Source organism: Camelus dromedarius, chromosome 23 (genome assembly GCF_036321535.1).
Source record: "Camelus dromedarius isolate mCamDro1 chromosome 23, mCamDro1.pat, whole genome shotgun sequence".
Lineage (NCBI taxonomy): Eukaryota > Metazoa > Chordata > Mammalia > Artiodactyla > Camelidae > Camelus > Camelus dromedarius.
This window is the reverse complement of record NC_087458.1, coordinates 5801977-5827478: the sequence shown is the minus strand read 5'-3', so window position 1 is coordinate 5827478 and position 25502 is coordinate 5801977. Positions and strand designations below refer to the sequence as shown.

At 52.5% G+C, this 25502-nt stretch overlaps 4 protein-coding genes across 7 annotated transcripts; 3 read left to right on the top strand and 1 right to left on the bottom strand.

Moving 5' to 3' along the window:
- Positions 1-251: 251 nt before the first annotated feature.
- Positions 252-3767, bottom strand: S100A1 (S100 calcium binding protein A1). The gene is made up of 3 exons (XM_010980517.3): positions 3697-3767; positions 1530-1682; positions 252-567 (listed from the first exon to the last, which is right to left on the bottom strand). Exons 2-3 carry the CDS (start codon positions 1668-1670, stop codon positions 424-426), a joined length of 285 nt encoding a protein of 94 aa, XP_010978819.3. The 5' UTR covers positions 1671-1682; positions 3697-3767; the 3' UTR covers positions 252-423.
- An 885-nt stretch (positions 3768-4652) lies between these two features.
- S100A13 (S100 calcium binding protein A13) lies at positions 4653-11790 on the top strand. Of its 2 annotated transcripts, none has more exons than XM_031436260.2 (3): positions 4653-4800; positions 5749-5942; positions 11565-11790. In XM_031436260.2, the coding sequence occupies exons 2-3, from the start codon at positions 5790-5792 to the stop codon at positions 11706-11708; spliced, it is 297 nt and encodes a 98-aa protein (XP_031292120.1). In that variant the 5' UTR covers positions 4653-4800; positions 5749-5789; the 3' UTR covers positions 11709-11790. The 2 variants fall into 2 exon arrangements, with proteins under 2 accessions (XP_031292120.1, XP_064333841.1); XM_064477771.1 differs by lacking the exon at positions 4653-4800 and adding an exon at positions 5333-5530.
- Positions 11791-13949: 2159 nt separating this feature from the next.
- On the top strand, positions 13950-16215 carry S100A14 (S100 calcium binding protein A14). Of its 2 annotated transcripts, XM_010980540.3 has the most exons (4): positions 13950-14105; positions 14500-14607; positions 15050-15196; positions 15419-16215. In XM_010980540.3, the coding sequence occupies exons 2-4, from the start codon at positions 14578-14580 to the stop codon at positions 15554-15556; spliced, it is 315 nt and encodes a 104-aa protein (XP_010978842.1). In that variant the 5' UTR covers positions 13950-14105; positions 14500-14577; the 3' UTR covers positions 15557-16215. The 2 variants fall into 2 exon arrangements, with proteins under 2 accessions (XP_010978842.1, XP_031292119.1); XM_031436259.2 differs by lacking the exon at positions 13950-14105 and having other exon boundaries at positions 14154-14607.
- Positions 16216-17319: 1104 nt separating this feature from the next.
- S100A16 (S100 calcium binding protein A16) lies at positions 17320-23385 on the top strand. Of its 2 annotated transcripts, none has more exons than XM_010980556.3 (3): positions 17320-17486; positions 22166-22345; positions 22655-23385. In XM_010980556.3, the coding sequence occupies exons 2-3, from the start codon at positions 22193-22195 to the stop codon at positions 22811-22813; spliced, it is 312 nt and encodes a 103-aa protein (XP_010978858.1). In that variant the 5' UTR covers positions 17320-17486; positions 22166-22192; the 3' UTR covers positions 22814-23385. The 2 variants fall into 2 exon arrangements, with proteins under 2 accessions (XP_010978858.1, XP_010978851.1); XM_010980549.3 differs by lacking the exon at positions 17320-17486 and adding an exon at positions 21330-21447.
- Positions 23386-25502: the final 2117 nt, after the last annotated feature.

The following is a 25502-nucleotide window of genomic DNA, read 5'->3' as shown; positions in this document are numbered from 1 at the left end:
GGGAAATTCTTCTGGCTTTATAGCTGAGAAGCTGATGTCTCCTCCACTTCCAGCTGAAACCTTGAACCCCTACCTTCATGGACCCTGAGCATTCCTTAAGTAGGAATATGTAATGGTCCCCTGATCTCTCTCCAAATAAAATCCCTCCCCCTCAAAAGACCCTTCCCCAAAAAAGGGGAAATTGAGAGTCAGCAGCCTTCACTTCCCCACCCACTTCCATATCCTAAAGGAGACAGACAGCAGCTGGCAGCTGGTAGAGAGGAGCCTTTAATGAAAGAGGAGTTGCAGGCCTGGCCCACTACTCTTGCGCCCTTGGAGGGTGGGCAAGGGTGGGAATGTGGGGAGGTAAAAGTGGGGTAAGGGGGAAGCAGGGCAGGTATGGCAGAGTGGAGGGGAAGGGCGCTGCCCACGGGGGCGATCGGCTCAGCTGTTCTCCCAGAAGAAGTTGTTACAGGCCACAGTGAGGGCAGCCACCAGCACTACGTACTCCTGGAAGTCCACCTCCCCATCTCCATTCTCATCTAGCTCCTTCATCACCTTGTCCACAGCATCCGCATCCTTCTGGGTCTGTGCAGGGAGGAGATGGAGAGGTCGGTGTATAGGAAGATGAATATCACTGAGTTAGGGACGTGGTGGGTAGCTCATTGGGGAGAAGGAGGCAGAGATGGGGAGGAGGGAGAACTTCATCTAACTATGGGACTCTTGCTGCCCTCCTCAAAACTGAAACACTTGTGGCTTCCTGTTGCCTACGGAATAAGCTTAACAAGGCAGAGTAATAAGAACATCAATTACCATATGTTGAGTGCCTACCATGTGGCAAACACTACACTAGGAGCTTTACAAGCAATGTCTAATTTAATTCTAACATAGTATGAAGCTGGTTTCATTATTGCTATTCTAGAGAAAAGACAAATTCACAGTTGTTGGTGAAATAATGTGCCCGAAGTCACACAGCTAGAAAGTGGCAGCGTCAGAATTTGAACCTGGGTCTAATAAAACCTCAAAGCTGGTGCACTTTCTTCTGGCTTCTCCTTTTCTGCATCCTTCAGTCCAGTCACAACTACTAAGCATGCTCCATCTTTCCCCCCATGCTCTTGTTTCCATAATGTACCTTCTCCTAAGATAGCTACAGTTACCCTAATAATTTTCCAGTGGAAATCTATGGCTCAGGTGCCACCTCTTTGGAGAAGCCGTCCCACTTCAGTCAGGTTAATATTCTCCCATAAGCCTTTCCGGCACCTCTGTTAAGGCTCTGCGTGCTTCCTGATGTTCAAGGTTTACTTTCAAGTGTCAGTTTTTCCCTTCTAGACTGTGAGCCTTGTTACTGATGCATCTACATGGGGCCTAGCACTTAACAGGTGATCAGTAAATAGGGCATTTTGATTTGAACCAGGAGGAGTAAGGGGAGCCTGGGAGAGGAAGGAGATGACTGGGCTGAGCCAGGATGGGGTCGGGAGATGGCAGGGAGGTGCCCACTCTGTTCCCCCACCACTCGCCCACTCCACCCCGTACCCCGACCCTGTGCTCACGTCCAGGAAGCCGGAGAGCTCCGTCCGCAGCAGCTCTTTCAGCTCCTTCTTGCTCAGCTTGTACTTGTCCCCTTCCTTGCCCGAGTGGGCATGGAACACGTTGATGAGAGTCTCCATCGCCGTCTCCAGCTCAGAGCCCATTGCGCAGCTTACCTACCCACGTCCCACCATGGAAGTGAGCTGGGGACCATGCTCGGGGTATCTGGGGTTCGGGTTCGGGTCCCACAGCTCAAAGAGCTATGAGATCAGAGCCCCACCACAATTTATCTTTTCTGAGATTTTACGCAAACAGATCTAAATCTAGACTTGAACTCTGTGTCCCTCAATCCACATTCCAGCCAGAGGGAGTCAGGGCTGAGGGCACGGCGGTAGAGCAGCTGGAGCTGGGCTGGTGCTAGAGGCCTGCAGTTGACCCTGCAGTGGCTCTGGGCTGCCCGGGCAGACGCTGAGGAGGGTGGGGCAGGCAGGTGGGGGTGGTCACAGGACCCGGCCGGGCTTCCTCTGGCTCTATTTTTACCCTGGACTTGCCTGCCCAGCACAAGCAAGCTCTGCTCTTGGGGGTGGTGGGCTGGGCTCCCCTCTACAGCCTTGACTCTGCTGCCCACCTTGAGCAAGGAGTCAGTCTGGTGCCTCCGGTCAGCCTGGGGAGGGGGTGGTAGTCTGAGTGGGCAGCCCAAGGTTCATGGGGAAGGAGCATCTCACTGCCTTTGAGTTTCCTGTCACCAGACTGGGGGCCTCTCCTGATCCTTCAGTTCTGTTCCCTCCTGAACCTGTCACTTTGGCTTCCCTCCATTACTTCTAGTTTGGTTCCTCTTCTCTGCAGAATCAGTCCTTCCACTGGGTGGTGGTGGGAAAGGGAAGAGTAATGTCTGAGCCTCTTCCCTGGAGTCAGGGCTCCCAGGGACAGGGAGAGGACACATGTGAGATCTTGTCGCTGCTGCTGGCCACTCCCACCCTGAGGCCCAGCCTGGTCGATGTGGGGACGGTGGCATCAGGGAGAATGGGGCTGGTATGTGTTGGGGAGATAAAGGCTAAATGCATGAGGTCCTCCAAGTTCAAGGGGCTTCGAGAGGGGAGGGGAAAAATGGAGAGGTCTGTTGAGAAGAGGGGATTGCTAAGCCAGGGGGCCTCTTTCCCTTGGCCTTGGGACTGTCAGCCCCTCCACAGCCTCAGGGGGCGACTCAGGTGTCTCAGATCAGGTGTCCCCATCCTTCTCCAGGCCTGAGGGGCTGGACAATGGGCCCTGATCGGATGACATCCCAGCTCTTCAATGGTGCCCTTGTGAGTGTCACCTGAACTCCAGACATGAGAAGTGGTTGTCACAGAGACATGAGGGAGATGGAACCCAAGCTGGGGCTGATGGAGAGGATAAGAGGGTGTGTGAGGAGGGGTGCTGGTGGCTCAGTTATCGGCCCCATCCAGGGAGGGCACCTAGAGGTTGCCTGGACACCTCAAGCAGCCTGGGATTTTGCGTAGGGGCCATTCTGAGAGGACCTTGGCAGGGAGTGGGCAGACAGGAAAACAAAGGGAAAGAATGGGGGAAAGAGGAGTCTGGGGATATGGGCCAAGAAAGAGGAGGAGGAGAAAGGGGAGGTCACGTGAAGTGAGAGTTGGCAGTGGGAACAGTACCTAGTGCCCCCCTTTCTGGTATCACATGGTCTATGCTCTGCCACCAACACCACCCACTCTCCCCCGCCCCCCAACTTCCCTAGGCCCCAAGCTTTTGGCAAGGCTGGGTGGGGTGGCAGAGAGACCAAGGCTGGGGCGGGGGGTGGGGTGGGCAGAAGTAGCTGTTCCATCTGCTCTCTTATTCTTACACCACTGGAAACAAGGCGAGAGCTGGGTCCCCTCCCCAGCACCTGGGAGACTGAGGGAGTCTTGGGAGGGCCCTTGAGGGCTCTGTGGTAGGAGGGCCTGGTGTCCTGGAGGCTCAGCGGTTGTGTTCCCCACTGGCTTCCTCATTCACTGAGCTCCCAGATCTCCCTTTGACCTTCCCTTGCCTCCCTCACCACCTTCCAAACACTGTCTCCCCCAAAGCCCAAACTCGTCCCAGACCCACAAGGCACCACAACGCCATCCTCCCCAGACTCTTGGAGCCCTGCTGAAGTCCCCTTCCCTGCAAGCTGGCCAGGGCAGGGACTTAGCACAGATGGGACAGGATACTCACTGTCGGCCTGGGCGCAAGGTGGGAGCAGGTTCCCGGAAAGACAGGCAAGGCTGCAAATGTGGCTACCGGAGCTGTGTGGGGAGACCTGCCTTCAGTCGTCCTTCCCCCGCCACCCCCCCCCACCGGCTCCACCCCTTCACAGACAGACACCCAGTGGGGCAAGGGGCCAGGAGTGGACAGAGGCGCCCTCTGTCTCCTGGGCTGGGACAGGCTGCCCTGTGTCCTCTTCTCCAGCCTTGGTTGTCTGCCCCCTCAACTGCTGGGCCCCAACAGGCACAGCGCAGAAGGAAGGGAGGTGGGAAAGGTCTTGGGAGGAAGGAACATGGAGAGGACTTCCCTGCACCCCCCACGCCCCAGTGCTGGTGTGCTGCTAGGCAGGGCAGAAGGCATGCACCTCACTGAGGGGGCTCAGTGAGGGGGCTTCTCTGTGAATAATTTAGTCTTGGGCTCCCTGAGGGGTTTCAGCCTGAGACCCCATTGAGAGACTTCAATCTAGGGTCTCCTCTGTGAAGTCAGCTTGGATCCCCCTCTGTGTTTGTGGGGTCTCAGTCCAGATCCTCTGTGGGGGTCTTGGGCTGCAGGGTCCTTGGCGGGTTCTCATTCTGAGGGGCCCTCTGTGGTGTTTCTTAGAGGGGACCTCTCAGTGTGGAGCTCCCTCAGTTTGTTCTTTTAACCTGCAGTGGCCTCCCCACCTCCCCCGACATACACACCTGATTAGAGGAGGAGGGTGTAGTGGGACTGCAGGCTCCCTGTATTGGAAAGGATGGGACCCCAGGATACCTGCTGACTGGAATCTGACCAGGCAGCTCCAGGCAGGTCCTCCCCTCACCAAGTGGAGGCTGCATGGGCTGGGGCGGTGGGGGGGTGGGGGGTGGGGGGGGCGGGCGGGCGGGCAGGGTTTCTGGCCCGCTTGCTGGAGGTGGGGGCGGGGGCGGGTGTGTGTGTGTGTGTGTGTGGAGGCGTGAATGGGCGGTCTCCTTTCTTCAGAATCCACGACGGAAACTTGACACCTCCGGGCTTGGGAGGGGCTCTTTCCTCCCTCCGGAACGCTTATAAACCTCAGCCCTAGGGCTTCTGCTCGCTGCTCCCCATCTCCCTGCCCCGGTGAGTCGCATCCCCTAACCCTGGAGAAAGCCTCGGGAGCCTCTTCTCCGCCCTGGGCTCCCAGGTCCCTCCCCTTGGAGCCGGCCCACATGGGGACTCAGGAAATGGCTTTGGGAGGTCCAGCAACAGTCTTTGCCGAGGGGAGGGGGTACGTGGTTGAAGGGAGGACGAGTGGGCAAGTCCCCTTCCCCCAGCCTTGTCCCCCACCCCGCCCAAGGGCTGCGAGTGGAGGTATCGAGCCCTTCCTGGGCTCGGGCAGCCAGGGGAGCCCCATCCAGGACCCCTGTCGCGGGCAGACAAGCGCGGGAAGGGCTGTGGGGTCCTGGGCTCCGCACTCTGCCCGGCTGTCGCCGAGGGAAGGGGGGGGGTGGGGCCAGGAGGCCGGGTCTGGCCAGACGGAGCCAGCCCTGACCACAGCTGGGCATTTGCCAGATCCTGGGCTTCTCTGCTGGGAAGAGCAGCCAGTGTGTGTGTGGGCGGGCGCAGCGCAGGCGGGTGGAGACCCAGGTCCTTGCACAAACAAGCTTTGGAGACAAACAACCTCATGACCCTTTGAGGCCGGCAAAACTCGAGAAAGGGCCCTTGGGTCTGGACTCCACAGAAGGTCCAGCAGACTGAGAGGACTTCAAGGAAGGATCCCATACTGAAAGCCTCCTCCCAGACAGGGGGCTCTCCAGACTGAGGGGCCATCACGCAGGGGTCCCTGAGACTTCGAAAGGATCCCCAGACTGTGAGACTTAAAGAGGAAGGGGTTTCTGGAAGTGAACGTTCCTTCCCTCACCTACATTGATGTACCTGGTCCACTGCCCCAAGCTCCATCCCTGCATCCCTGTTCCTTCCCTGCTTCCCCGTGAGGTCTCCTCCAGGTAGAGGCCTGAGGTGGACACGCCAGGACAGGGGCGCTCTGGTCTCTCCTGACTCTCCCTTTCTCTCCTTCCCCTCCTGCAGGTTAGCTCCGTGAGGACACCAGCTCTAGCCCCAGGGTCATAATGGCAGCTGAGCCACTGACCGAGCTGGAGGTGGCCATCGAGACAGTGGTTACCACCTTCTTCACCTTTGCAGGGCGGGAGGGCCGGAAGGGCAGCCTCAGCATCGATGAGTTCAAGGAGCTGGTCACTCAGCAGTTGCCTCACCTGCTCAAGGTGAGTGGAATCTCTGGGCCTGAGATCTCGGGAGCCAGTGGCTGTAGGACGCTGTGTATGTGAGGTGACATTGCTCAGCATGATAAGGCTCAGCACAAGGTGTCGTGGGGGAGGGTGTGGGGACTGCATGTGTGTAAATGGTTCTGGATGTTCTTACCTGGTGTGTGTGTGCATAACTCCGTGACAGTGTGCCTGTGAGTGCAAGTGTGTTATTGGGCTTTGTTCTTCCATCAGGCGATGCTGTTGGATTCCTGTTGTGTCTGCTCTGTGCCTCTCTGGTCTCATTTACCCAACACAGGGCTGGACCCAGAGCTGGTTTCCAGAAGATTCATAGACCATCAGAGCTAGAACGAGGCCAAGAGAAAACACAGTCCTGATTCCTCACTTCATGTGTATAGAAACGGGCTCAGCTATGGGAGAGGATTTATCAAAAATAATTCTATGAGTCTAATCCTTGGAGTCATAGGATCTCAGTGTAGGAGGGACCAGTAAGTGGTCTGTGATTACTCCTCACCCCTTCTGGGAGTGCCCTCAATAATGCAACTGACAGGATCCTTCCTTCTCTCCTACTCACAGGCTGGAGTAGGGATTCACATTTCATCTGCTCTGGGTTGGCACATCATCCCAGGCTGTTAACAGTTTCTCTTACATCCTTTCTGAAAATTCACAGGCACATAAAAGTGTGTGAATATAGATTTTTTAAAAAAACACAAACAGTTCTGAAATTCATAGTCTTATCATCTTCAGTATCTCCTACACCCTTAAGACTTTCCCCTTCTTCCTTTCACAGGAAACTTCAGGCTCTCCCCTAAAAATGCAACATTCCCTGTAGTCTTGTTAAATAGTGAGTGTTTTCTTCTCCCAAATCCAACTCCCTCTGGGCCTGGAGATGCAGGTAGTGACCTCTTTGCTCTTCTTGCTGCTTCCAGATCTTAGTTTCTTCCTGTTCCTAAGACGTCCAGCTCCTTGAAGCTCCTATGTACCCGCCTCCACCGTTCTTACTGCATTCCTTCTCGCCCTTCAGCTCTGGCTGACTGATTTCCTTCTCATCACTGCTGCTGCCGTTACCTTCAGTATCCACATGGACAGCTCATCCAGCATCCAGGCCTCTCAACTTCTTGAACTCCTCACTTTCAAAGATTCTATCTTCCTGCTGCATCCCCCCCCCACCCCCCGTTCATTCTTCAGCTCTTATTACCAATGTACCACCTCCGGAATCTCAATTCCAGGACTCTCTTTCTCTGTCTACCACCTCCTGTTATCCCAGTTCTATTCCTCTGTTTCGTTCCTCCTCTCCACCATTTCCTGACACCACTGGGACCTTCAGTCTCTTGACCCTATCACTTTTTCGCCTTCCATCACCTTCCCTCATGACCTCATTTCCCTCCTTACTCAGCTGGGTTCTAAGGTTCATCATTATAATCATACCCTTAACTCCCTTGATTCTCTTTCTCTCTGTCCTCTCTGTGGGTTGGGCAAAATCCCAACTTAGGTTAAATGCAACATTTCACCTCCATTAACTTGCTGGTGAAACCCACCATTCTGCGTCTGCACCGTACAGCTGAATCTGGCTGGAGACGAGCGCACTGCCATGTTGACTTGTCTCATGTTAAATCTATAAGCCCAAAGCCCAACAGGACCCTTAGCAATGCCTGGCTGTTCAACTACGTTTCCCTAGTGGGTTCATTGACCATCTTTCGGATGGTTATTTCACAGCTTTCCCTTTCTCCTCGAACTCCAGTGCCTCTTTCCACATTTGCTTTCTTAATGAGAAAATTTCTCATGAATTAAATAAGAACAATCAGGAAACTTCTATGTGCTCCCTCCCCCTAATCAGCCAATCCATCAGCACATTCCCTGCCTTCTTTTCTGTTACTGTGAATGATCCGTCTCTGCTCCTAAGGCCAGCCCCTCCACTGGTGCCTTAACTCCCATCCCTACTCATCCACTTAAAGATGCTACTGTTTCCATTTTTACCTTTCTTTCTTTTGTCACATTTACCCTCTCTACTCGGTTGTTCTGATCAGTTTACAAACACGCTTTTTCAAGCCAAATATCTCCCAGCTTAAAAGAAAACTTCCCTTGACTTTGTAACTCCCTCCGGCTATGCCTTATGTCTCTGCTCCCCTTTGTAGCAAAACTCCTCAAAAGCAGTGAGAGTTACTTATACTTACTGTCTCCACTTTTCCTCCCCTGGTTAGAATGCTCATTCCCCAGCTATCTCCTAGGCTTATTCTTCATTTGACTCAGATTTCTGCTTATATGGCAAATCCTCAGCATGAGCTTCCTTCACCCCTGAGTACAGAAGTCACCTCCTTGTGCTCTGTTCCTTTGCCCTGGGATATTTTCTTTCAGAACACTTCCATCACAGCTTAACCTCCTTTACATAATTATATGTCACTAAGAAGTAACATATAATTGCTTTCCTTTCCATGTAGGAAACAAGTCTTTTTCCATGAAGGAAAGGAACCTGCTCACTGTTTTACCTGCAGCACTTAGAGTAGTGTCTGACTCCTAGTAGGTGCTCAATAAAGTATGGAGGGTATCTGGGAGATAGTAAAAAAGTTGAAAAAAAATAAAATTGTTGAGTGAGTGAATAAATAAATGCATCTTACCTACTGTTCTACAAATAGCTTTTTAAAAATGTAACAATGCATATAGGCTATTTTCCCATTATAAAAAAAATGATGCACTGTATTCTAATATGTAACTCACCACAAATTTATGTAGCTAATCCTCTATTGAGGAATATTTCTCTTCTGTCCACTTTTCCACTTTTGCAAACATTGTTATTTATGTATCTTTAAATACTTGGAGGAAAATATTTATAGGGTAAATGTCTGGCAGTACAAATATTAGGTCAAAAGGCAGGTTGTTCTTAATTTTTACAGATATTATCAATTTGCCTCCCAACAAGATTGTGCTAATTTTCATGGCCACCAAGAGTGCATGTGACTGCCTGTTTCCCCTGTCCTTGTGTGAGTTTTTGCCAGTCTACTATGTAGAAATCTTGTTCTGATTTACACTTCTTTAATACTGAGTGAAATAGAACATTAAAAAATATTTTTGATAATCATGCATATTGCTTTTTCTGTTGAACTGCTTGAGTTTTTTCTTTTCATATTAATTTATTATGGTTCTTTATAGAATAAAGAAATTAGCCTTTGTCTGTTATGTGTGTTGCAAATATTTCCCCCCAATTTGCCCTTTGTCCTTTGACTTTGTTTTTGGTAGTTTTGGCCATACAGAATATAAGGAATTTTTATGTACTCAGATCTGTCAAACCTTTTCTGAATGGCTTCTGTGTTTTATGCCATGCTTAGAAAGGTCTCCCCCAATTTAACACATTAAAAAAACTCCCAGACTTTATTTTATTATTAAAATTTTCTCACTGATGTGACACATTATTTATTTAATTCTTCTGTATATTTTGGGTCTCTTTGTTCTGTTTCATTCATCTGTTTATTATTTATTTAAAAGCAGCCTCATTTAATTACTGTAGCTTTATAATATACTTTGATAACCTGTATGGTGGGCTCTCCCTCATTATTCTTGTTTTTCAGAATTTTACCAGTGAATTCCACATGTTTATTATTCAAGGAGAATTTTAGAAACATTTAATCCTATTAAAAACATATTAATCATAAAAATTTAATCATATCAAAAAATCACATTAAAAATCATATTAAAAATTAAATCATAAAAACATATTAATCATATTAAAAAATCATAATCCAGCAGATATGTTAATTGGGATCATATCAAATGTTATTTTAGGGAAAATTGATTTTTTCACACTGTAAGTCTTTCTCTCTAAAAACAAGTCGGCTTTTCTACTTATTCATGCTTCCTTTCATATCCTTCAGTTCACATTTCTTCACAAAAGCTTGATTGATTTCTACATTTATTCCTGAGTTCTTAGTTTTTTTATTACTTAAATGGGATCTTTCATATTGTATGTTTGAACTGGTAGTAGTTTTTGTGTGTTAATATTGTCACCATCGCGTCTAATAGTTTTGGGGGAAGAAATACAGAATAGTGTGTGAGAGTATAAGCTCTGAGTGACAGTCTAGGTTCAAATGCAAGGTCTAGCTTGTCATCCCTGGCTAGGTATTTAATCTTTCTGAACCTTAATTTCTTATCTGTGAAATGGACTCATAATAATACCTTTCTTATTGGATTGGTCTTGTGTTCATTCAGTCAATATTTATTGAGCACCTACTGTGTCCTGTCCTGTCGCCGTCCTAGGCTTTGTGCCATAGTGGTGACCAAGCCTCTGCCATGTGCCAGACACTCTCCCGGGCATTGGGATTATGGTGGTGAACAAGATGGACAAGATCCATGTGCTCATGGAGCCTTTCATTCTAGCAGATTATGAAGATTAAATGATGTAAAGCCTGTCATGTGTTCAGCATAATGCTTGGAATGGTCAGCACTATTGTTGACATGTTAGCCATTATCACTCCTTTGTTTTTTTCTAGGTATACAGTTATATAATTGCTAATGTAATAAGAGGTGAACTTGATTTTTCTTTACTAACACTTATGCCTTTTATTTCCTCCTTTTGACTAACTTATGTTTTCCCCTCCCTCCCGACATAGTGTTAACGGGTCACTTTTGCCTTCCACTGTCAATGCTTATGGTATTTTATAATTAAGCATGATTGTGGCTTTAACAAAAGCCTTGTTCAGCATTTCTATGAAGTAGTTTTGTGCCACCTTTAGATTTGGCAAGTCTTCTCTGCTTCATCCAGATGTTTATTCAAATGTTGAGCACCACACTCTGCCTGAGGCACCCTTGTCTGGTTTGACATCGATCCATTGTTCAGCAGTCAACTTTTTGGTTGTGGTTGTTTATTTGGCAATACATCCTTTGATCATGATGGTCCAGCTTAGAATATCCTTTGGTTTTTGTTTTGTTTTGTTTTTTGACAGGGAGGTAATTAGGTTTATTTATTTAATGGAAGTACTGGGGATTGAACCCAGGACCTCGTGCATGCTAGGTATAGCACTCTACCTGCTGAGCTATACCCTCCCCTCTAGAATATCCTTTGATTTCTGAGGTCTGCCAAGAGACACTTTGTCAAGGGCCCCTTAGAAAACCAGATACTGCGTGTCCTTGCCATTCCCCCAATCTACCAGGCTAGTGACCCAACTGGAAAAGTGAGAAGACAGTAGGTTATGCAAATGGGCAGCCAAGTGCTGTGAACTTCTCCAGCTTTCTGTGAAGGAGGAGGCTCTGAGGGTGGTGAGAGTGGGTTGCTCCATGCCTGCAAGGGCTCCTTGGGTGCAGTGGTATGCTGCAGCCCGCCGTACCTGCAGGTGAGGACCCATTGTGTGCATCGGTTCCCTGCTCTGCACTCAGTGACATCATGCTTGTGGTTCATAATCCTCCATGGTGGGAGTTTTTAGACCACAGCCAACACTGTAACCAGGTTCCCTACCTCCCTTTTCTGCTTCCCCTTGGAGTTGGGCACCTTGGCAGCACTGTCTTGGGGCTGCAGCTTCGTCCTGAAGGTGCGGGGCAGGGCCTGAAGGTAATGGTGATTGGCAATTCTCCCCTCTCTCCATGTCTCAAGAGCCCTCATTTCTAACCCGACTCTTCCCTGTGGTGTCTCCTTAGGATGTGGGCTCCTTAGATGAGAAGATGAAGAGCTTGGATGTGAATCAGGACTCAGAGCTCAAGTTCAATGAATACTGGAGACTGATTGGGGAGCTGGCCAAGGAGCTCAGGAAGGAGAAGGTCCTGGAGATCCGGAAGAAGTAAAGCGGGCTGGCCGGGATGGAGGCAGGCATGGCAGGTCTCTGTGGAACCCTACTCCCCCCCAAATAAAGTTTCCTCCTTGAAATACACGTTTCTTACTCACCACTCCCCGCACCCCCATCACCAGTTTCTTCTCTTGAGACCAGGGGTGGGAAAGCTCTGCTCTGACCTGAGGGTGATTCCAAAAATTATGAGCCCCTTGAGGACCAGGAATGGTATTCATCTTTGAATATTCTGCAGCATCAGGTCTTGTCCAGGATAGGTGCTCAATAAATAAATGGTTGATGAATGAATATATGAAAGATAGAGATGGATCTCTGGGGCAGGTGAGGTGACTCATATCCCACCCGGTTCTGAGGGGCTTGATCTTGGCTCCCACTATTTTTATTCTGGGGGTTTTTGTCATTGGCTGGTAATGACAGTGATGAACATGAGTTGGCTTGCCCTGTGCCAGGCGCAGTGCTGAACATTTCTTGCATTCTCTTAGTTAATTCTCACAGCCCTTTGAGGCAGGTACTATTTTTAAGTCCTGTATTAAAGATGAGAAAACAGATTTTAGAGAGGTTAAGTCACAAAGACAAGAATAGTTAGAACTGGGTTGAAATTCCAGAGCCTCCGTGATGGACCTGGATCCTCTCTGGATGGGTACTTGGGGACTGGACCCTCCTCCCCTCTCTCCCTCCGTAGCCAGGGGGAAGCAGATGGATACTTACAGGGTTCCGGGTGGAGGACTGTAGGGTGAGGGTGGCGCGGGGCTGCAGGAAGCAGAACTTTGGGGCGCCCTCGGCGCTGCTCTCCCCGTCCTTCTTGGCTTGAGGGGCATGTGGTTTGCATTGCCTGCCGCCAGAGGGAGCAGGGGCGGGGCGGCCCAGCGGGCGCTGCCTTCCAGGGACTGTCACTGCCTGTCAGGTGTCCAGCTGAGGCAGCTGTTAATCCAGAGGAGCATTTAGGCTGGGAAAAGCTCCCCATCACACACCATTAAAGGGTCCCAGATTGAGAACTTCCATCTAAGTGCCCCCAGACTGAGAGACCTCAGAGGGCCCTCCAGGCTGGGACTCTGAGGGCCCATTTGGCTGACACATTCCAAAGGGGCTCCCCAACATGAGAGACCCTAGAAGGGACCCCCAGACTGACACCTTGAGGGACTTCAGGCTCAGTCACTCTCGGAGAAACCCTCAGATTGAGAGACCCTCAGAAGAACTCAGATTAAGATACTTTGGGAAGGGCCCCTTCATTAGACACACACTCGGATGGAGGCCAAAAGTACAGAGGAGCCCCAGTAGGAGACCCGGGGAGGGGCCCTGGGAGGAATGCTCTGATCTCAGAGTTTAGGAGAGGAGCCCAGAAATTTTGACTCTGGGCACCGCCCCATCCTTGCCCTGACCCACACAGACTCCCCTGCCCTTCTCCTTTTCTCCTCCTCAGGTGGGGTGGGCCACCAGGTTGTGCTGAGTCTGGACCGGCTCCCTGGGGTGTCATTCTGGGTACTGGATTGTGTGTGTGTGTGTGTGTGTGTGTGAGGGGGTTGCTGTTCAGTCCCTGTGTTGGGGAAGGCATGGGATTCTGAGGGAAGGAGGGAGGGGCAGGCAGCCCAACCAGTCTGGAGAGGTTGTCAGCTGCCACATAACTCGCTTGGGGCTTGCAAGTGTGCACACTGGCTGAGGGGCCGAGTGAAGTCAGGACATCACTCAATCGGTCCCCCTCTACCAGGCTGCCCTCCTCTGGCTCCTTCCTCCTGACCTGAGTCCTCATTCATCTCTCTGCCCTCAGGACTAGGGAAGGCTGGGATGTGGGATCTGGGCAGCCTTGAGTGTCACTATCCAAATTGGCCCTGAGGGAGTGGGGAGGAGGAATGCGTGTATGAGTGTGTGTGTGTGTGTGACACATTAAAGTACCTTAGAGGGCACTGGGGACTTCTTTCAACCCACGTGTCCCTCACCTCCCCCTAGACCACAAAACCTGCCTTGACCAGCCTCTGCTTCTCCTTCTTTCCTGATTACTGACTCAGAGCCCCTCAGAGCCCCCTACCTCCCTGCCCTATGATTCCTCCAGGCCTTTCCTCCCAGGCTGTATGTCACAGTGTTCAAGTCCTCCCTCTCTCCCTCCCCAGCTTCCTCTCCCCATCTTCCCTCCACTCTTCTCGCTGGTCTGGGGCCAGGGGGATCCCAGGCCCAGCCCTCCAAGGGTTTCTCCATGGGGCAGGGGTGGGGGCGGGCTCTCGGAGCTGTGACCAGTGGAGGGTGGGGCCCACAGAGCTGGCTCACCGGCCTAGGCAGCTGCAATAGCAGGGGTGGCTCATGGGTGAGGCCCAGCCCCCTGCCTCCCCTCCCTTCCCCCAGGTATAAGAGCTGAGCTCAAGAGAGCTGGTTCCTCCAGTCCGGTCTCAGTAGCTGCCAGCAGGTAAGGAGAGCCAGGGCTTGTCACCCAAATGGGCTGCTCCCAGCGCAGAGGGCATGCGGAGCCTGTCCCGCCTTAGTCTGCCAGGGGAGGGGCTGGGGGACCAGGTCCTGGAGGTTGGGGTGTGTGTGTGTTTGGACAGGACTGGGGTTTGGGGTGCCGGTTGGAAGAGATGGGAGGAATGAAGCTAAGTGAGGCCCAAGGAATTCCCTCTAAACAGGTTGGCCTGAGGGCTGTGACCTTAGCTCCTGGAGCCTGGACAGGGACAGGGCTTGTGTGGAGTTGGCTCCGAGCCCCTGGGTGAAGCACAAAATATCTGGGGTGCAGCCAAAGGGGATAGTTGAGAAAGAAATGCTGAGTTCTCCCCTCACCCCAGCCTCCCCTCTCCTCTGAGCAGATCATGAGCCATCAGCTTCTCTGGGACAGGCCGTAGGACGACAAAACTCTCAACACAGGACCAAGTGCACCAAGTACCATGGGACAGTGTCGGTCAGCCAATGCGGAGGTGGGTCCATTCATTCCTGGCCTTTCTGTTCCCACCCTCCTCTCCTTCACCCTGAGGGTCTGTGTCCCCCCTTGACTTCTGCCCCCTAACCCAGGCCTTGCCCTGCACTCCTGACCCTGCCGGTGAGACCCGAAGCCCCTCTCTGGTGCCCACACAGGCTGATGTAGATGGGCCCTCCCTGGAGGAGGATGCCTGGGCCACGTGCTGGGACCTGCCCTGCCTGGGTGCTGGCGGGTGGCGGGGAGGAAGTCTTGCCCAACCTGTGGCTCAGGGCAGAGGACAGCGGGGGCAAGGGGGCTGGATGCTGGGTTCTGGAGTGGGCGGGGGCCCACGTGCCTGCCAGCTGTCTTCGGCCCTGTTGGCTCTGCCTGTCTCCTGAGGAAACAGGGTGTCATAGGGTGGGTGGAGCCTCCCTGACATGGGCGATGTCCCTTGCCCTCAGGATGCCCAGGAATTCAGTGACGTGGAGAGGGCCATTGAGACCCTCATCAAGAACTTCCATCAGTATTCGGTGGAGGGTGGGAAGGAGACGCTGACCCCCTCCGAGCTACAGGACCTGGTCACCCAGCAGCTGCCCCACCTCATGCCGGTACTGAGGGAGTGGGCCCTACCCCAGGCAGTACCCTGACTTCCCAAGCAAGTGCTCCAAGACCCCGCCCACGCTGCCTGGGCCCCTGGCACTGGCAACCCCCAGCCCTACCCCTTGTCAGTGCCAGGTAGGCTCAGGTCCTGCTCCCTGCTCCTGGGCAGTCTTGGGTGGGAAGGGTGGAAGGTCCTCCTGCCTGAGCTGTGGTGTCTTCCCTTCTCTCAGAGCAACTGTGGGCTGGAAGAGAAAATCGCCAACTTGGGCAGCTGTAATGACTCTAAACTGGAGTTCGGGAGTTTCTGGGAGCTGATTGGAGAAGCAGCCAAGAGTGTGAAGCTGGAGAACCCTGTCCGGGGGAGTTGAAAAGCTTCCCCTGGAATTGGAGGGGGATGCTGGGGAAAGGGGACTTTAAAGCCTATGGGCTTGGAAATAAAACTCCTCCCCACCCCCCTACACTATTCCCAAGCCCCACCTGCCTCACCTCTGCAAGGTTCAGGTCCATAATGGCCCTGCCAGGGGCCTCTATGCATTTCATCCCTGGGAGCTCCCAGGAGCTAATGGGTCCAGTAGTGCCCTGTCAGAGGAAGGCTCCGGGGCGAGTTGGGGCCAGGGATGGATGTGGAGGGATGCTGGAGGGTTGAGGATGGTGTAAGGGCCTGATCATTTGGTGATGGGGGAAGGGCAGTGAGGAGCTGGGCTACGTGAAGTAATCTGAAGGGGGTGGGAATAAGGCTGGATATTTGTTATGAAAAAGGGTCTCTAAGAACCTACCCCTCCTAATCTCTTTCCCAACCCAAACTGTAGCTGTCTGTCCAGTGCTACCCCTCCCTGCCTCTTCTTCTGCCCCAGCCTGCTCCCAGGACTTGTCCCTGGGCTGGGGAGGGGAAAAGAGAGAGAGCAGGCTGGGGGAGAGGCTGAGGAGGGTGACTTTGGGAGCGAGAGAACGAGCTGGGTGCTTGGGCATTTAAAAAATGATGATTGTTTTGTATCATTTGATTAATAAAAAAATGGAAAAAGTGAAAGATGTTGTCTTGATTGGACACCCTCCCAGGGTCCATGGGTGAAGAGATGTTGGGGTGAATGGCAGTCACTGGGTGGTGTGGGCTGTGCGGGGCTGCAGTGGTTGGCAATGGAAGTGAAGGGGGGATTCACTTTCCCCCATGGATTTGGGTTGAGAATGGCATCAGGCCTAAAAGGTGGGAGACCTGTCCTCTCTGAGGGACAGGCTTCTCTTTGCCAGTGACCTGGCCCTCTGACAGGAGAGGAGAGCATGGAAAAGGATGTGAACCTGTGCCCGGAGGGTATAGCTCAGTGGTAGAGCATGTGCTTAGCATGCACTAGGTCGTGGGTTCAATCCCCACTACCTCCATTAAAAAAAAAAAAAAGGGATGTGAACTCAGTTGTGCTGGAGCCTGGCTGACTAGTAGCTTGGGAACTGTAAGACTGAGAAACAGACTGACTGGTTTGAATCCCAGCTCTGCACTCACTATCTTCGGAACTTTGGGCGTGCTCTCAGAGTGTCAGATTCCTCACCTCGAAAGTGGAGATATTCATAGTCCTTCCCTCGCAGCATTGTTAGGAGGATAGTACAGTGACACATCATGTAAAGGATGGGTCCCCTCTGGTTTCAGCTGTTGCCTCTGGGATGTCAAACTGGCCAGTTCCCTTGGGTATCTTGGAGAAAGGGTGGAGGGGTGTTTCCAGAGGAATCCGCTGCTGCATAGGAGAGGTCCTAGGGATGGGTCAACTGGAAGTGGAAGACAGAGACACTCTGGTCCTTTCTGACTTGAGCCCATAGAAATCAGGCATTACACCTGAAATCCCAACAGCGAGGAAGTTTCTGTGGCCAGCCAGCCAGGCCTGGGAAGCTAACTGAACTTGTCTGTTAAGGGCCCCTGAAACTGGGCCCCCAGTGACCCAGGTGAGAAGGGCAGGTGACAGTCCTTCCCTTTCTTTCTCGAAGTTGTAAATTCTGCTCAGGCCTGGTGGGGCTGGGAGGGTGGGGTTAGGGGAGTGCCAGCTTCCACCACTCCCTCTGGGGTGGGAGCTGAGGAGTGTTAAAAAAAAGGTGTGTATCCCTTTAACAAGGGCCCAGCCCCGGGGCCAAGACAAGAGGGAGCTCAGTCACTACCTTCCCACCGAGCCAGCTCAGCCAGGCAGGGCCGGGAGGGAGTGGGACAGATTCTGGGAGTGCAGTGGGGAGGAGCCCTGGCGGGGCTGAGTGTGGAGCTGCTTCAGTGCCAGAGCCCAGGCCCCAGAGCCCTGCGGGAGAGGAGGTGGATCCAGAAGGCAGGTGAGCCCCCCAGGTCCGTCCTGGGAGACATGGGCCTGCCAGAGGGGCCCTGCTGGCCTGGGAGGCCTGGAGAAAGGGCAGTGAAGGGGGCCTGAGCAGGGGGGCCTACTAGAGACTGGGCAGGAAGGTTTCGTTAATTGTTAACTTTCCCAAAAGGCCAGTTGGGGAATGGAGAGTTCTGGTGAGGTGGTGGGCAGGAGAGGCCTTCAGCGGAGTGGAGGCGGTGGCAAGACCCCCTCCCTGGCCCAGCAGCTGACTGGGCTCCTCTCCAGGGGCTGGGCCACCAGGCAGAGTGTTCAGAGTGTTTGGTAGCTTTTGCCCACAGCTGCTTTTCCCCAACAAGAAAAGTTTCCCCAACAGAAAAAGGGCAAATTTTCCCCAACAGAAAAAGATGTATGTTGGAGGGGGTCGAGGAGCGGTAAGACCTTGGACACAGGTCTCACTGGGCTCTAGGGGCTGTATCCTGGGAGAGGTGATGGGGTCCCGGAGGAGCCAGGGAGGGCTCAGGGAGCCTGAGAGCCCGAGGACAGGAGGCAGGCACCTAGGTGGCGTCTCTCCACCTCATGACTCGGGCAGGTCCCCAAGGCTGACCCCACTGTGCTCTGGGAGCTGTTCTGTGTGTGGGAGGGATGATGGGACCCAGGAAGAACCTGGGTGAGGCCCCCTGGAGCCTGAGCTCCAGGAGAAGGGTCTGGAAAGTGGGCAGCTTCTCCTCCACCTCGGGACCCAGGCAGGTCCTGGCTTGACTTGCTTTGCTTGGGGGAGCCACCTGCACTCTAGAGCTTTCCCTTGCCTGGCCCTGTCCAGGTGGGTGGGGGTGAGGGCAGGGGTGCTGGGAGAGGGCACACTAGGGTGCTGGGAGTGGGGCTCACTTTCCCCATCTGCTAGAAAAGAGCTCTCTGGGTTTTGGTGGGGCCAGGGGCAGCAGTGTGTGTGTGTGTGTGTGCACCTAACTTCGGAGGAACAGGCTGCTTCTTCCAGTGAGATCCTCCGAAAACAGGAGTGTTTGGAGGGTAGATGGTTCGCCCAAGCAGAGGGAATCAGAAATGGCAGGATTCCTTGCTCATTGTGTACGTAAGTGTAAATGTGAATTAGATGCAGTGAGTCCTGTGAGGGTGGGGATGGCAAGACTGGGACACGTGGGTGAGGTGCTAGCCTCTGGAACTGGGGAAAGAGCATGAGAAGAGGGAACAGAGAATGGGGCTGCAGAGGCTGGAGAGATTAATTTGAACCAGGCTTGCAAACAGAGTAAAGCTTCACCAGCCCAGTGGAGATGGCACCTTCCCTGTGTGCTACGGGCAGTTGGGGCAAGTGAGTGAATTAAGAAGGAAATGAATGAGTGAATGAATGAGAATGAATAAAGGAGTCCATGAATGAGTGAATAAACAAGTGAATGGTGGATAAATGAGTGAACAAATTCGAGGTAGATGGAAGGGACACAGAGAACAGCACAATTAGGCTTCAGAGTGGTCTAGGCTCCTGAGGGGAGGTGACTAGGAGTGATAGGAATGCAGGGACATTCCCAACACTTGGGAACAATTTAACACTCAAGGAGTGTGTGTGGAGATGGGAAGAGAAGGTGAATTTTAGAGAGTGTGGTGGACGTTCAGGGCTCCACATTGAAGGGGACTGGGGAGTTGAAGAGGCAGGGTGAATGGGCGAAGCTAGGAGGGGTGGGGCCCAGAACCTGGGGGTGGGAGGGCGGGGCTGGAGTGGCTGAGACCCAGGGGCATGGTGTCAGGGCAATTTGGGCTTTTGGAGAACTCAGCAAGCTGGGCTGAGGTGGGCGGGGTGGGGGTGGGGTCCTCTTGGTTGCTCAATGATGAATCAGCCATGGAGAAGACAGTGAGAACACTTGGGGACGGTTGGGGGCCCCACTGTCCTCTGGAGGGCAAGTCCCTCCATTGCCACTTTGGGAAGTCTACAATGTACCATCCATCTCTCCGCTAACTCAGCCCAGGATCTACCTGTGGCCAAGTGAATGCAGGCGTTACCCCCTGCCCTGCCCTTCCCAGGGAGGGGCTGATGGGACTGCCAGCTACCTCCCCTCCCCACAACCCCATGCCTGGGGACCCTCTGGCCAGGTTGGTGGGAAGGCTGGGCAGGCTGGAGGAGCAGGTGACCTTGGCATGGGTGTGGTGGCAGAGCCCCCAGGGGAGGGAAGGGGAAAGAGGGTAATGACACCTGACCTCCCCCCCCATACCCTTCCTTCAGAAAAAGCTTCAGAAAAGCATTTGTCCAGATTGTTATCTCCAGAGTTGCCTATTTGACTAGAAGAAGGTGGTGTGGGGACGATTGGGAGGCCTGGGAGCTGAAGCCCAGCTCTCTGGGGTGACTGTGTACCTGACAGCAGGTGCTGAGATGGCTCCTGCAAGCTCACCTGTGTCTTGCCAGGTAGAGGCTGAGGCCTGGGCTCAAGAAAGGGCAGGAGTAGGCTCCCCTGGTCAGAGGAAAAAGACTCCGAGAGGGAAGATGATGGGAGGGGAGTGGGCGGCCAGTAGGGAGAGGGGCAGAGGCACACTACTGCGTAAAATCCATCTCTTTCCTTTTCCTGACTTCCCCACGGACTCCTCACTTAGGGTACGAGGTCTGGGCTGGGTAAGGTGCTGGGGTTCTTTGAACTTCCTCCCTACTCCCAAGGCTGGTTAGAAATAGGCTTGACACCATCCTTGCTGAAATAGCTTTCAGAATCCCCAGGAGTGCTGGTCACAGACCTAGGCCACTCCCCACCCAAGGGCAGCAGGGCAGACAGTTCACAGATTGAGACCCTTTTGTCTTCATTTGCTAACGCTAGACCATTTGTGCAAAAGTCTTACAGGGGTATAAACATTGAACCACACAATTACACACAATAGAAAAAAAGTATTGGAAAAAGAAATACGGTTTCCTACAGTCCTGGTCCCACACTTCATTCTTTTGGCAACAGACCAGGTGGATGCGGCAGGAGAGAGAAGGGGAGGATTCCTGATCAGAGTTGCCCTAACCTGACCCCTTTCCCTCTCAACTCTCTTTCCTTCCTGCATCCTGATTTTGTCCTTCTGGGTCTCACCCTTCCTCCAGAAAAAGCGTCATAAAAGAAAACTCTTAGAAGGATGATGCAGGGCCCTGGATACCTTGTAGCAGGGCCGAAGGAGGTGGAATATTTATAGAACACCTACCTAGAGCAGGGCATTGCTCCAGGCAACGTGGCCGAGGGGAGATGCGGAGATTAAACGCAGGGAGGTGTTATATCCAAGATTTTAAAAAACCCTCCCCAAATCTCCGAGTCCTACTGTTTGGTTCAGAAAACACAATGGCTGCATGTAAGAAACACTCCCCTTGCTTCAGGGAATGTCTGATGTCCGGGGAGACAAGACCCAGGGAAAGACTGCAGCCACACCAGCGAGTGGGCCCCGCCAACGCTGCCTGAGTCTGTGGGAGTCGGGGAGGAGGGCGCTGAGGGCAAGGGTCAGGGCAGGCTTCCCCGGGAGGCGTGGTTTGGGCAGGCCTCAGCCAGGTGGAGAGGGCAGGGCAGTGGGCGCCGGAGGAGGGGCGGATGGCCAAGGGGGGATTAGAAAGCAGGTGGCAGGGCAGGCGCGGTGGTGGGGCGCAGTGAAGCCCACCTCCCTCCCTTCCAAATGGAACCGTGGGATGCCCAGGACCAGATGGTGGCTGTGTCCACCTTCTCTTGCCAGGACCCAATGGGCAAGGCGCTGCGTCTCATTCCTGGGCTTGAGGGTGGGAGGGGAGGCTCATTTGCCAGGGTTCACTTGGGGGGGCTCTGGGCATGGGCGGTGACTCACAGAGTAGATCCGCCCGCTCCCCTCACATCCTGTTATTCAGTGGGCTGTATCCGCTTGGAATGTGAGTGCCTTTTGTCCTGGGGCGAGGGGGTGACGTGTGTAGCCTCTGGCTGGCTGCGGAGGAGGCTCCATCTCCAGCTGTCTCCAGCTGGGCAGAGCCAGGCCTGGCTCCTCCTTAGGTAATGGGGTGGGGGGGCCTTGTATCCTACTGTATATTTTGGGGTGGGTATGAGGGATGATAGGCTGGCGGGCAGTGGCTGGGGGCCAGACTTGATGGATTGCCCTTTCCCAGAGAAGGGCATTCATGGCCTGAGACCCTGGATGCACTGTCCTGGAGCCTGGCTGAAGGGACTGGGCACAGCCTAGTCCCGCCTCCTGTTTTGTTGCCTGGGGCCGGGGTCTCAGCCAACACTGGGTTGGGGAAACAGTGGCTCCTGCCCCTCCCCAGCCCTGGAGGCCCATCCTAGCAGTTTCTAGCCGTGCTTGTCTCCTGTGCTTGTCTCCCGCGGCAGGGACCCTGGATGGGCCAGGTTTGGAGAGGGCGGAAGGATGGGTGCTTGCCCTCCTCCCCTTCCCATGGGAGCCTCTATTCTCTCTGGAGCTGTGACAAGCCCAGTGCCTGGGGCTGGGGAAGGGCCTGGAAAACCTGCTGAGGCGGTTGAGCTGGGGAGCACCTGGGTGAGAGGAGACATAGCTCTCATTCCAGGCCCACCCCTGCGCCCACCCTGGGTCCACTTTTCCCTCCCCCTCCCTTCTCTCAAGGACCAGCAAGCCTGGGGAGCTGGGCGGTGGGGGTGGGGTGGGGTGGGGCAGTCAGGAAGACAAGGGCAGGGAGACCGGAGGGGCTGTGGCCTGCAGGGCCTCTTCTCATCTCCCCTCTGTCGCGGTGGCACCCAGGCCCCCTTGGAGGACTGAGGCAGTGAGATGGCGGACAGCTACACGGAGCTGGAGAAGGCGGTCGTCGTCCTGGTGGAGAACTTCTACAAATACGTGTCCAAATACAGCCTGGTTAAGAACAAGATCAGCAAGAGCAGCTTCCGGAAGATGCTTCAGAAAGAGCTCAACCACATGCTGACGGTGGGGGCCCTATCTGAGGGCTTGGCCTTCTCGCCCCCTCCTTCCCCAGCTCCGAAAGCCCTTGTCCTCTCTGGGTGTCCTTCCCCACCACTGCCTCTGTCCTTTCAGAGTTATCCCCCCAAACCAGGGTCTCAACCCCATCCAGGCCTCTGTTCTCAGGTGCCCAGGACTGAGCCGCTGAGGGCTCTATTCCCTTTTCCCCAAGGGCAGCAGCTGCCCAGCCGGACCCTGGACTCTGCCTAGGGTCCTGCAGGGGGTGCTCTGCGGAGCTGCCACCCTCAGCCCTGCTCACCCCTGATTCCTCCCCAGGACACGGGGAACCGAAAGGCTGCTGACAAGCTCATCCAGAACCTGGATGCCAATCACGACGGGCGCATCAGCTTTGATGAGTACTGGACCTTGATAGGCGGCATCACCAGCCCCATCGCCAACCTCATCCGCCAGCAGGAGCAGCTGAGCAGCAGCTAGAGGACCCGCCCCCTGTCCCCACCCCCCAGTGCTCTTCCTAGGCTTCCTCCTCAGCCTCCTCTGCCCGCCCAGACCCCCGTCCTCTCTTCTCCCTCCAGACCTTCTCCTGACCCTTGCTGAATAGCTAAGGGGGGGATGTCAGCACCCCTTTGTGAGTGTCTCAGTCTGGGGTGCCTCTCTGGGGCCCCTCTGTGAGATCTCAATGCTGTTTGGGGACCCAAGAGTTTCCCCACCTGTTCAGTCTATCTACCTTTCCAACGTCTGATGTTCCTACTTGATACCGGGTGTCTCCTGACCTTTAGAGGGCAGCTTGCTGCTTCAGGTCTCCCTGCGCCTGGCAGCCCCAGCAGAGACCTCTCTCCCCTTTCTCTCAGCCCCTCTGCTGGGTGGAGGAGACTTCCAGGGATTGCTTTCCAGCTGCCTTTGGGTCTGGAAACAGCAAAGCAAGATTGAGCCCCTTTCCTCCTGCTCAGCTGTGGAAATGGGCAATAAAGGCTGGATTTGAAGTTTGTGTCTCCCTCACCCAGTCCCTTTGTAATATTCATTAAAATCTTTCCACTCCTTGGAACCTCCTTATGCCTTGGTGATCTTTGCCCTGGGCCCCGAGGCAAGGGGGAATCTCACCAAGAAACCCCAAGGCATAGCAAGAAGCAGAACTCAGGTTCCAGCAAGTGCTGTCAGCCCTGAGCCAGCAGCTCCTCCCCTCCTCTATGAAAGGCCAAAGGCCACCTGTCACCACCTCTGGGCCCTCACAGCCCAAACTCAACTCATATTCAGTTTCCAGGCTCACAGTGTTTCCCATTTGGTCCTCACTGCAATTACATGAGAGAGGGGCCATGACCCTCAGTCTTGAGTCATGAATAGTGTGAGATAATGAATTCTCAGCAACAGATTATTCTAATACATAGAAGTTTGTGGGATAAGAAAGTAAGAGTGCAAAGGAAGAGGTGTGGGAGGCCAGGGTTGGAATTCGTAGCTGTTGGAGAGGACAATGCCAGATTCTCTGTTTCTCTCCTGCTGTTGCATCAAGGGAGTCCCTACCATGGAAAGACAGCACATGCCACCAAGGGGAGGCAAAGAAGCAGGGCAGGAAATCCAGGCTGCAGGGCTGGGTCGGTGGTTTTCAACCTGGGGCAGTGTACTCCAACGTTTAAGAGTTTTCAAAAGATTATAGGCATAGACAGTTTTCATTGGAATCCATTTTAGATCCTTAACCTTCTAAAAGTGACCTACTTCTGAATGGGCTTGCAGTCAAGGTAGCATGCTGGTCTTTCCCATCCCTCCTTCACAATAACCCTCCCCCAGTCAAATATGGAAGGAATAGCCTTTACCTGTCCTGGGGATCACAATGGCACCTTGACTGAAATGTGAAGAAGAATATTTTTGTGATTATATATATATTTGTGATAAAAACACACACAACATCAATTTACCTTCTTAACAAATTTTAAATGCACATTACAGTACTGTTAACTACATGCACATGGTTGTACAGCAGATCTCCAGAAATTTTTCATCTTACAGGACTGAACCTCTGTACTCGTTCAATAACAACTCCCCATTCCCCACTGCTTCAGCCCCTGGCAACACCATTCTACTTTCTGTTTCTATGAGTTTGATTCCTTTAGATACCTCATATAAATGGAATCCTGCAGTATTTGTCTTTTTGTGACTGGCTTATTTCAGTTAGCATAATGTCCTTAAGGTTCATCCATGTCATAGCATATGACAGAATTTCCTCCTTTTTGAAGGCTGAATAATATTCCTCGGCATGTATATACTACATTTTCTTTATTCATTTATCTGTCAAGGGATATTTAGGTTGCTTCTAGATCTTGCCTATTGTGAATAATGCTTCAATGAACATGGAGTGCTAGTTTCTTTTCAAGATCCTGTTTTCAGATATTTTCAATGTAAATCCAAACATGGGATTGCTGGGTATATAGTAGTTCTACTGCTAAAAATCTGAGGACACACCATACTATTTTCCATAGTGGATGCACTATTTTACATTCCCACCAACAGTGCACAAATGTTCCAATTTCTCCACATGCTTACCAATACTTGTTATTTTCTGTTTTCTTGTTTGTTTGTTTTATAGGGGTCATCCTAATGAGTGTGAGATTATACCTTATTTGTTTTAAATTTGCATTTCCCTGATGATTAGTGACGTTGAGCATCTTTTCACATGTTTCTTGACCATTTGTGTATCTACTTTGGAGAAATGTTTATTCAGCTCCTTTGCCCATTTATAAATGTTTTTGTTGTTGTTGTTCTTTCATTTTGGTTTTTTTTTGTAATTGAGTTGTAGTTCTTTATGTCCTGGATATTAACCCCTTATCTGATATATGGTTTACAAATATTTTCTCCCATCCTGTACGTTACCTTTTCACTCTGTTGATTTTTTCCCACAGAAGTTTTTAAGCTTAATGTAATCCCATTTGCCTATTTTTGCTTTTGTTACCTGTGTTTGGTGACATAGCCACGAAATCGTCACTCATTACAAGGTCATGAGGATTTTCCTCTGTTTTCTTTGAGGGGTTTTACAGTTTCAGGTCTTATGTTTAGGTTTTTATTCCATTTTTTGGGTTAATTTTTGTATATGGTGTAAGGTAAAGGTCCAAATTCATTCTTTAGCATGTGGATATCCAGTTTTCCCAACACCATTTATTGAAGAGACTTTCCTTTC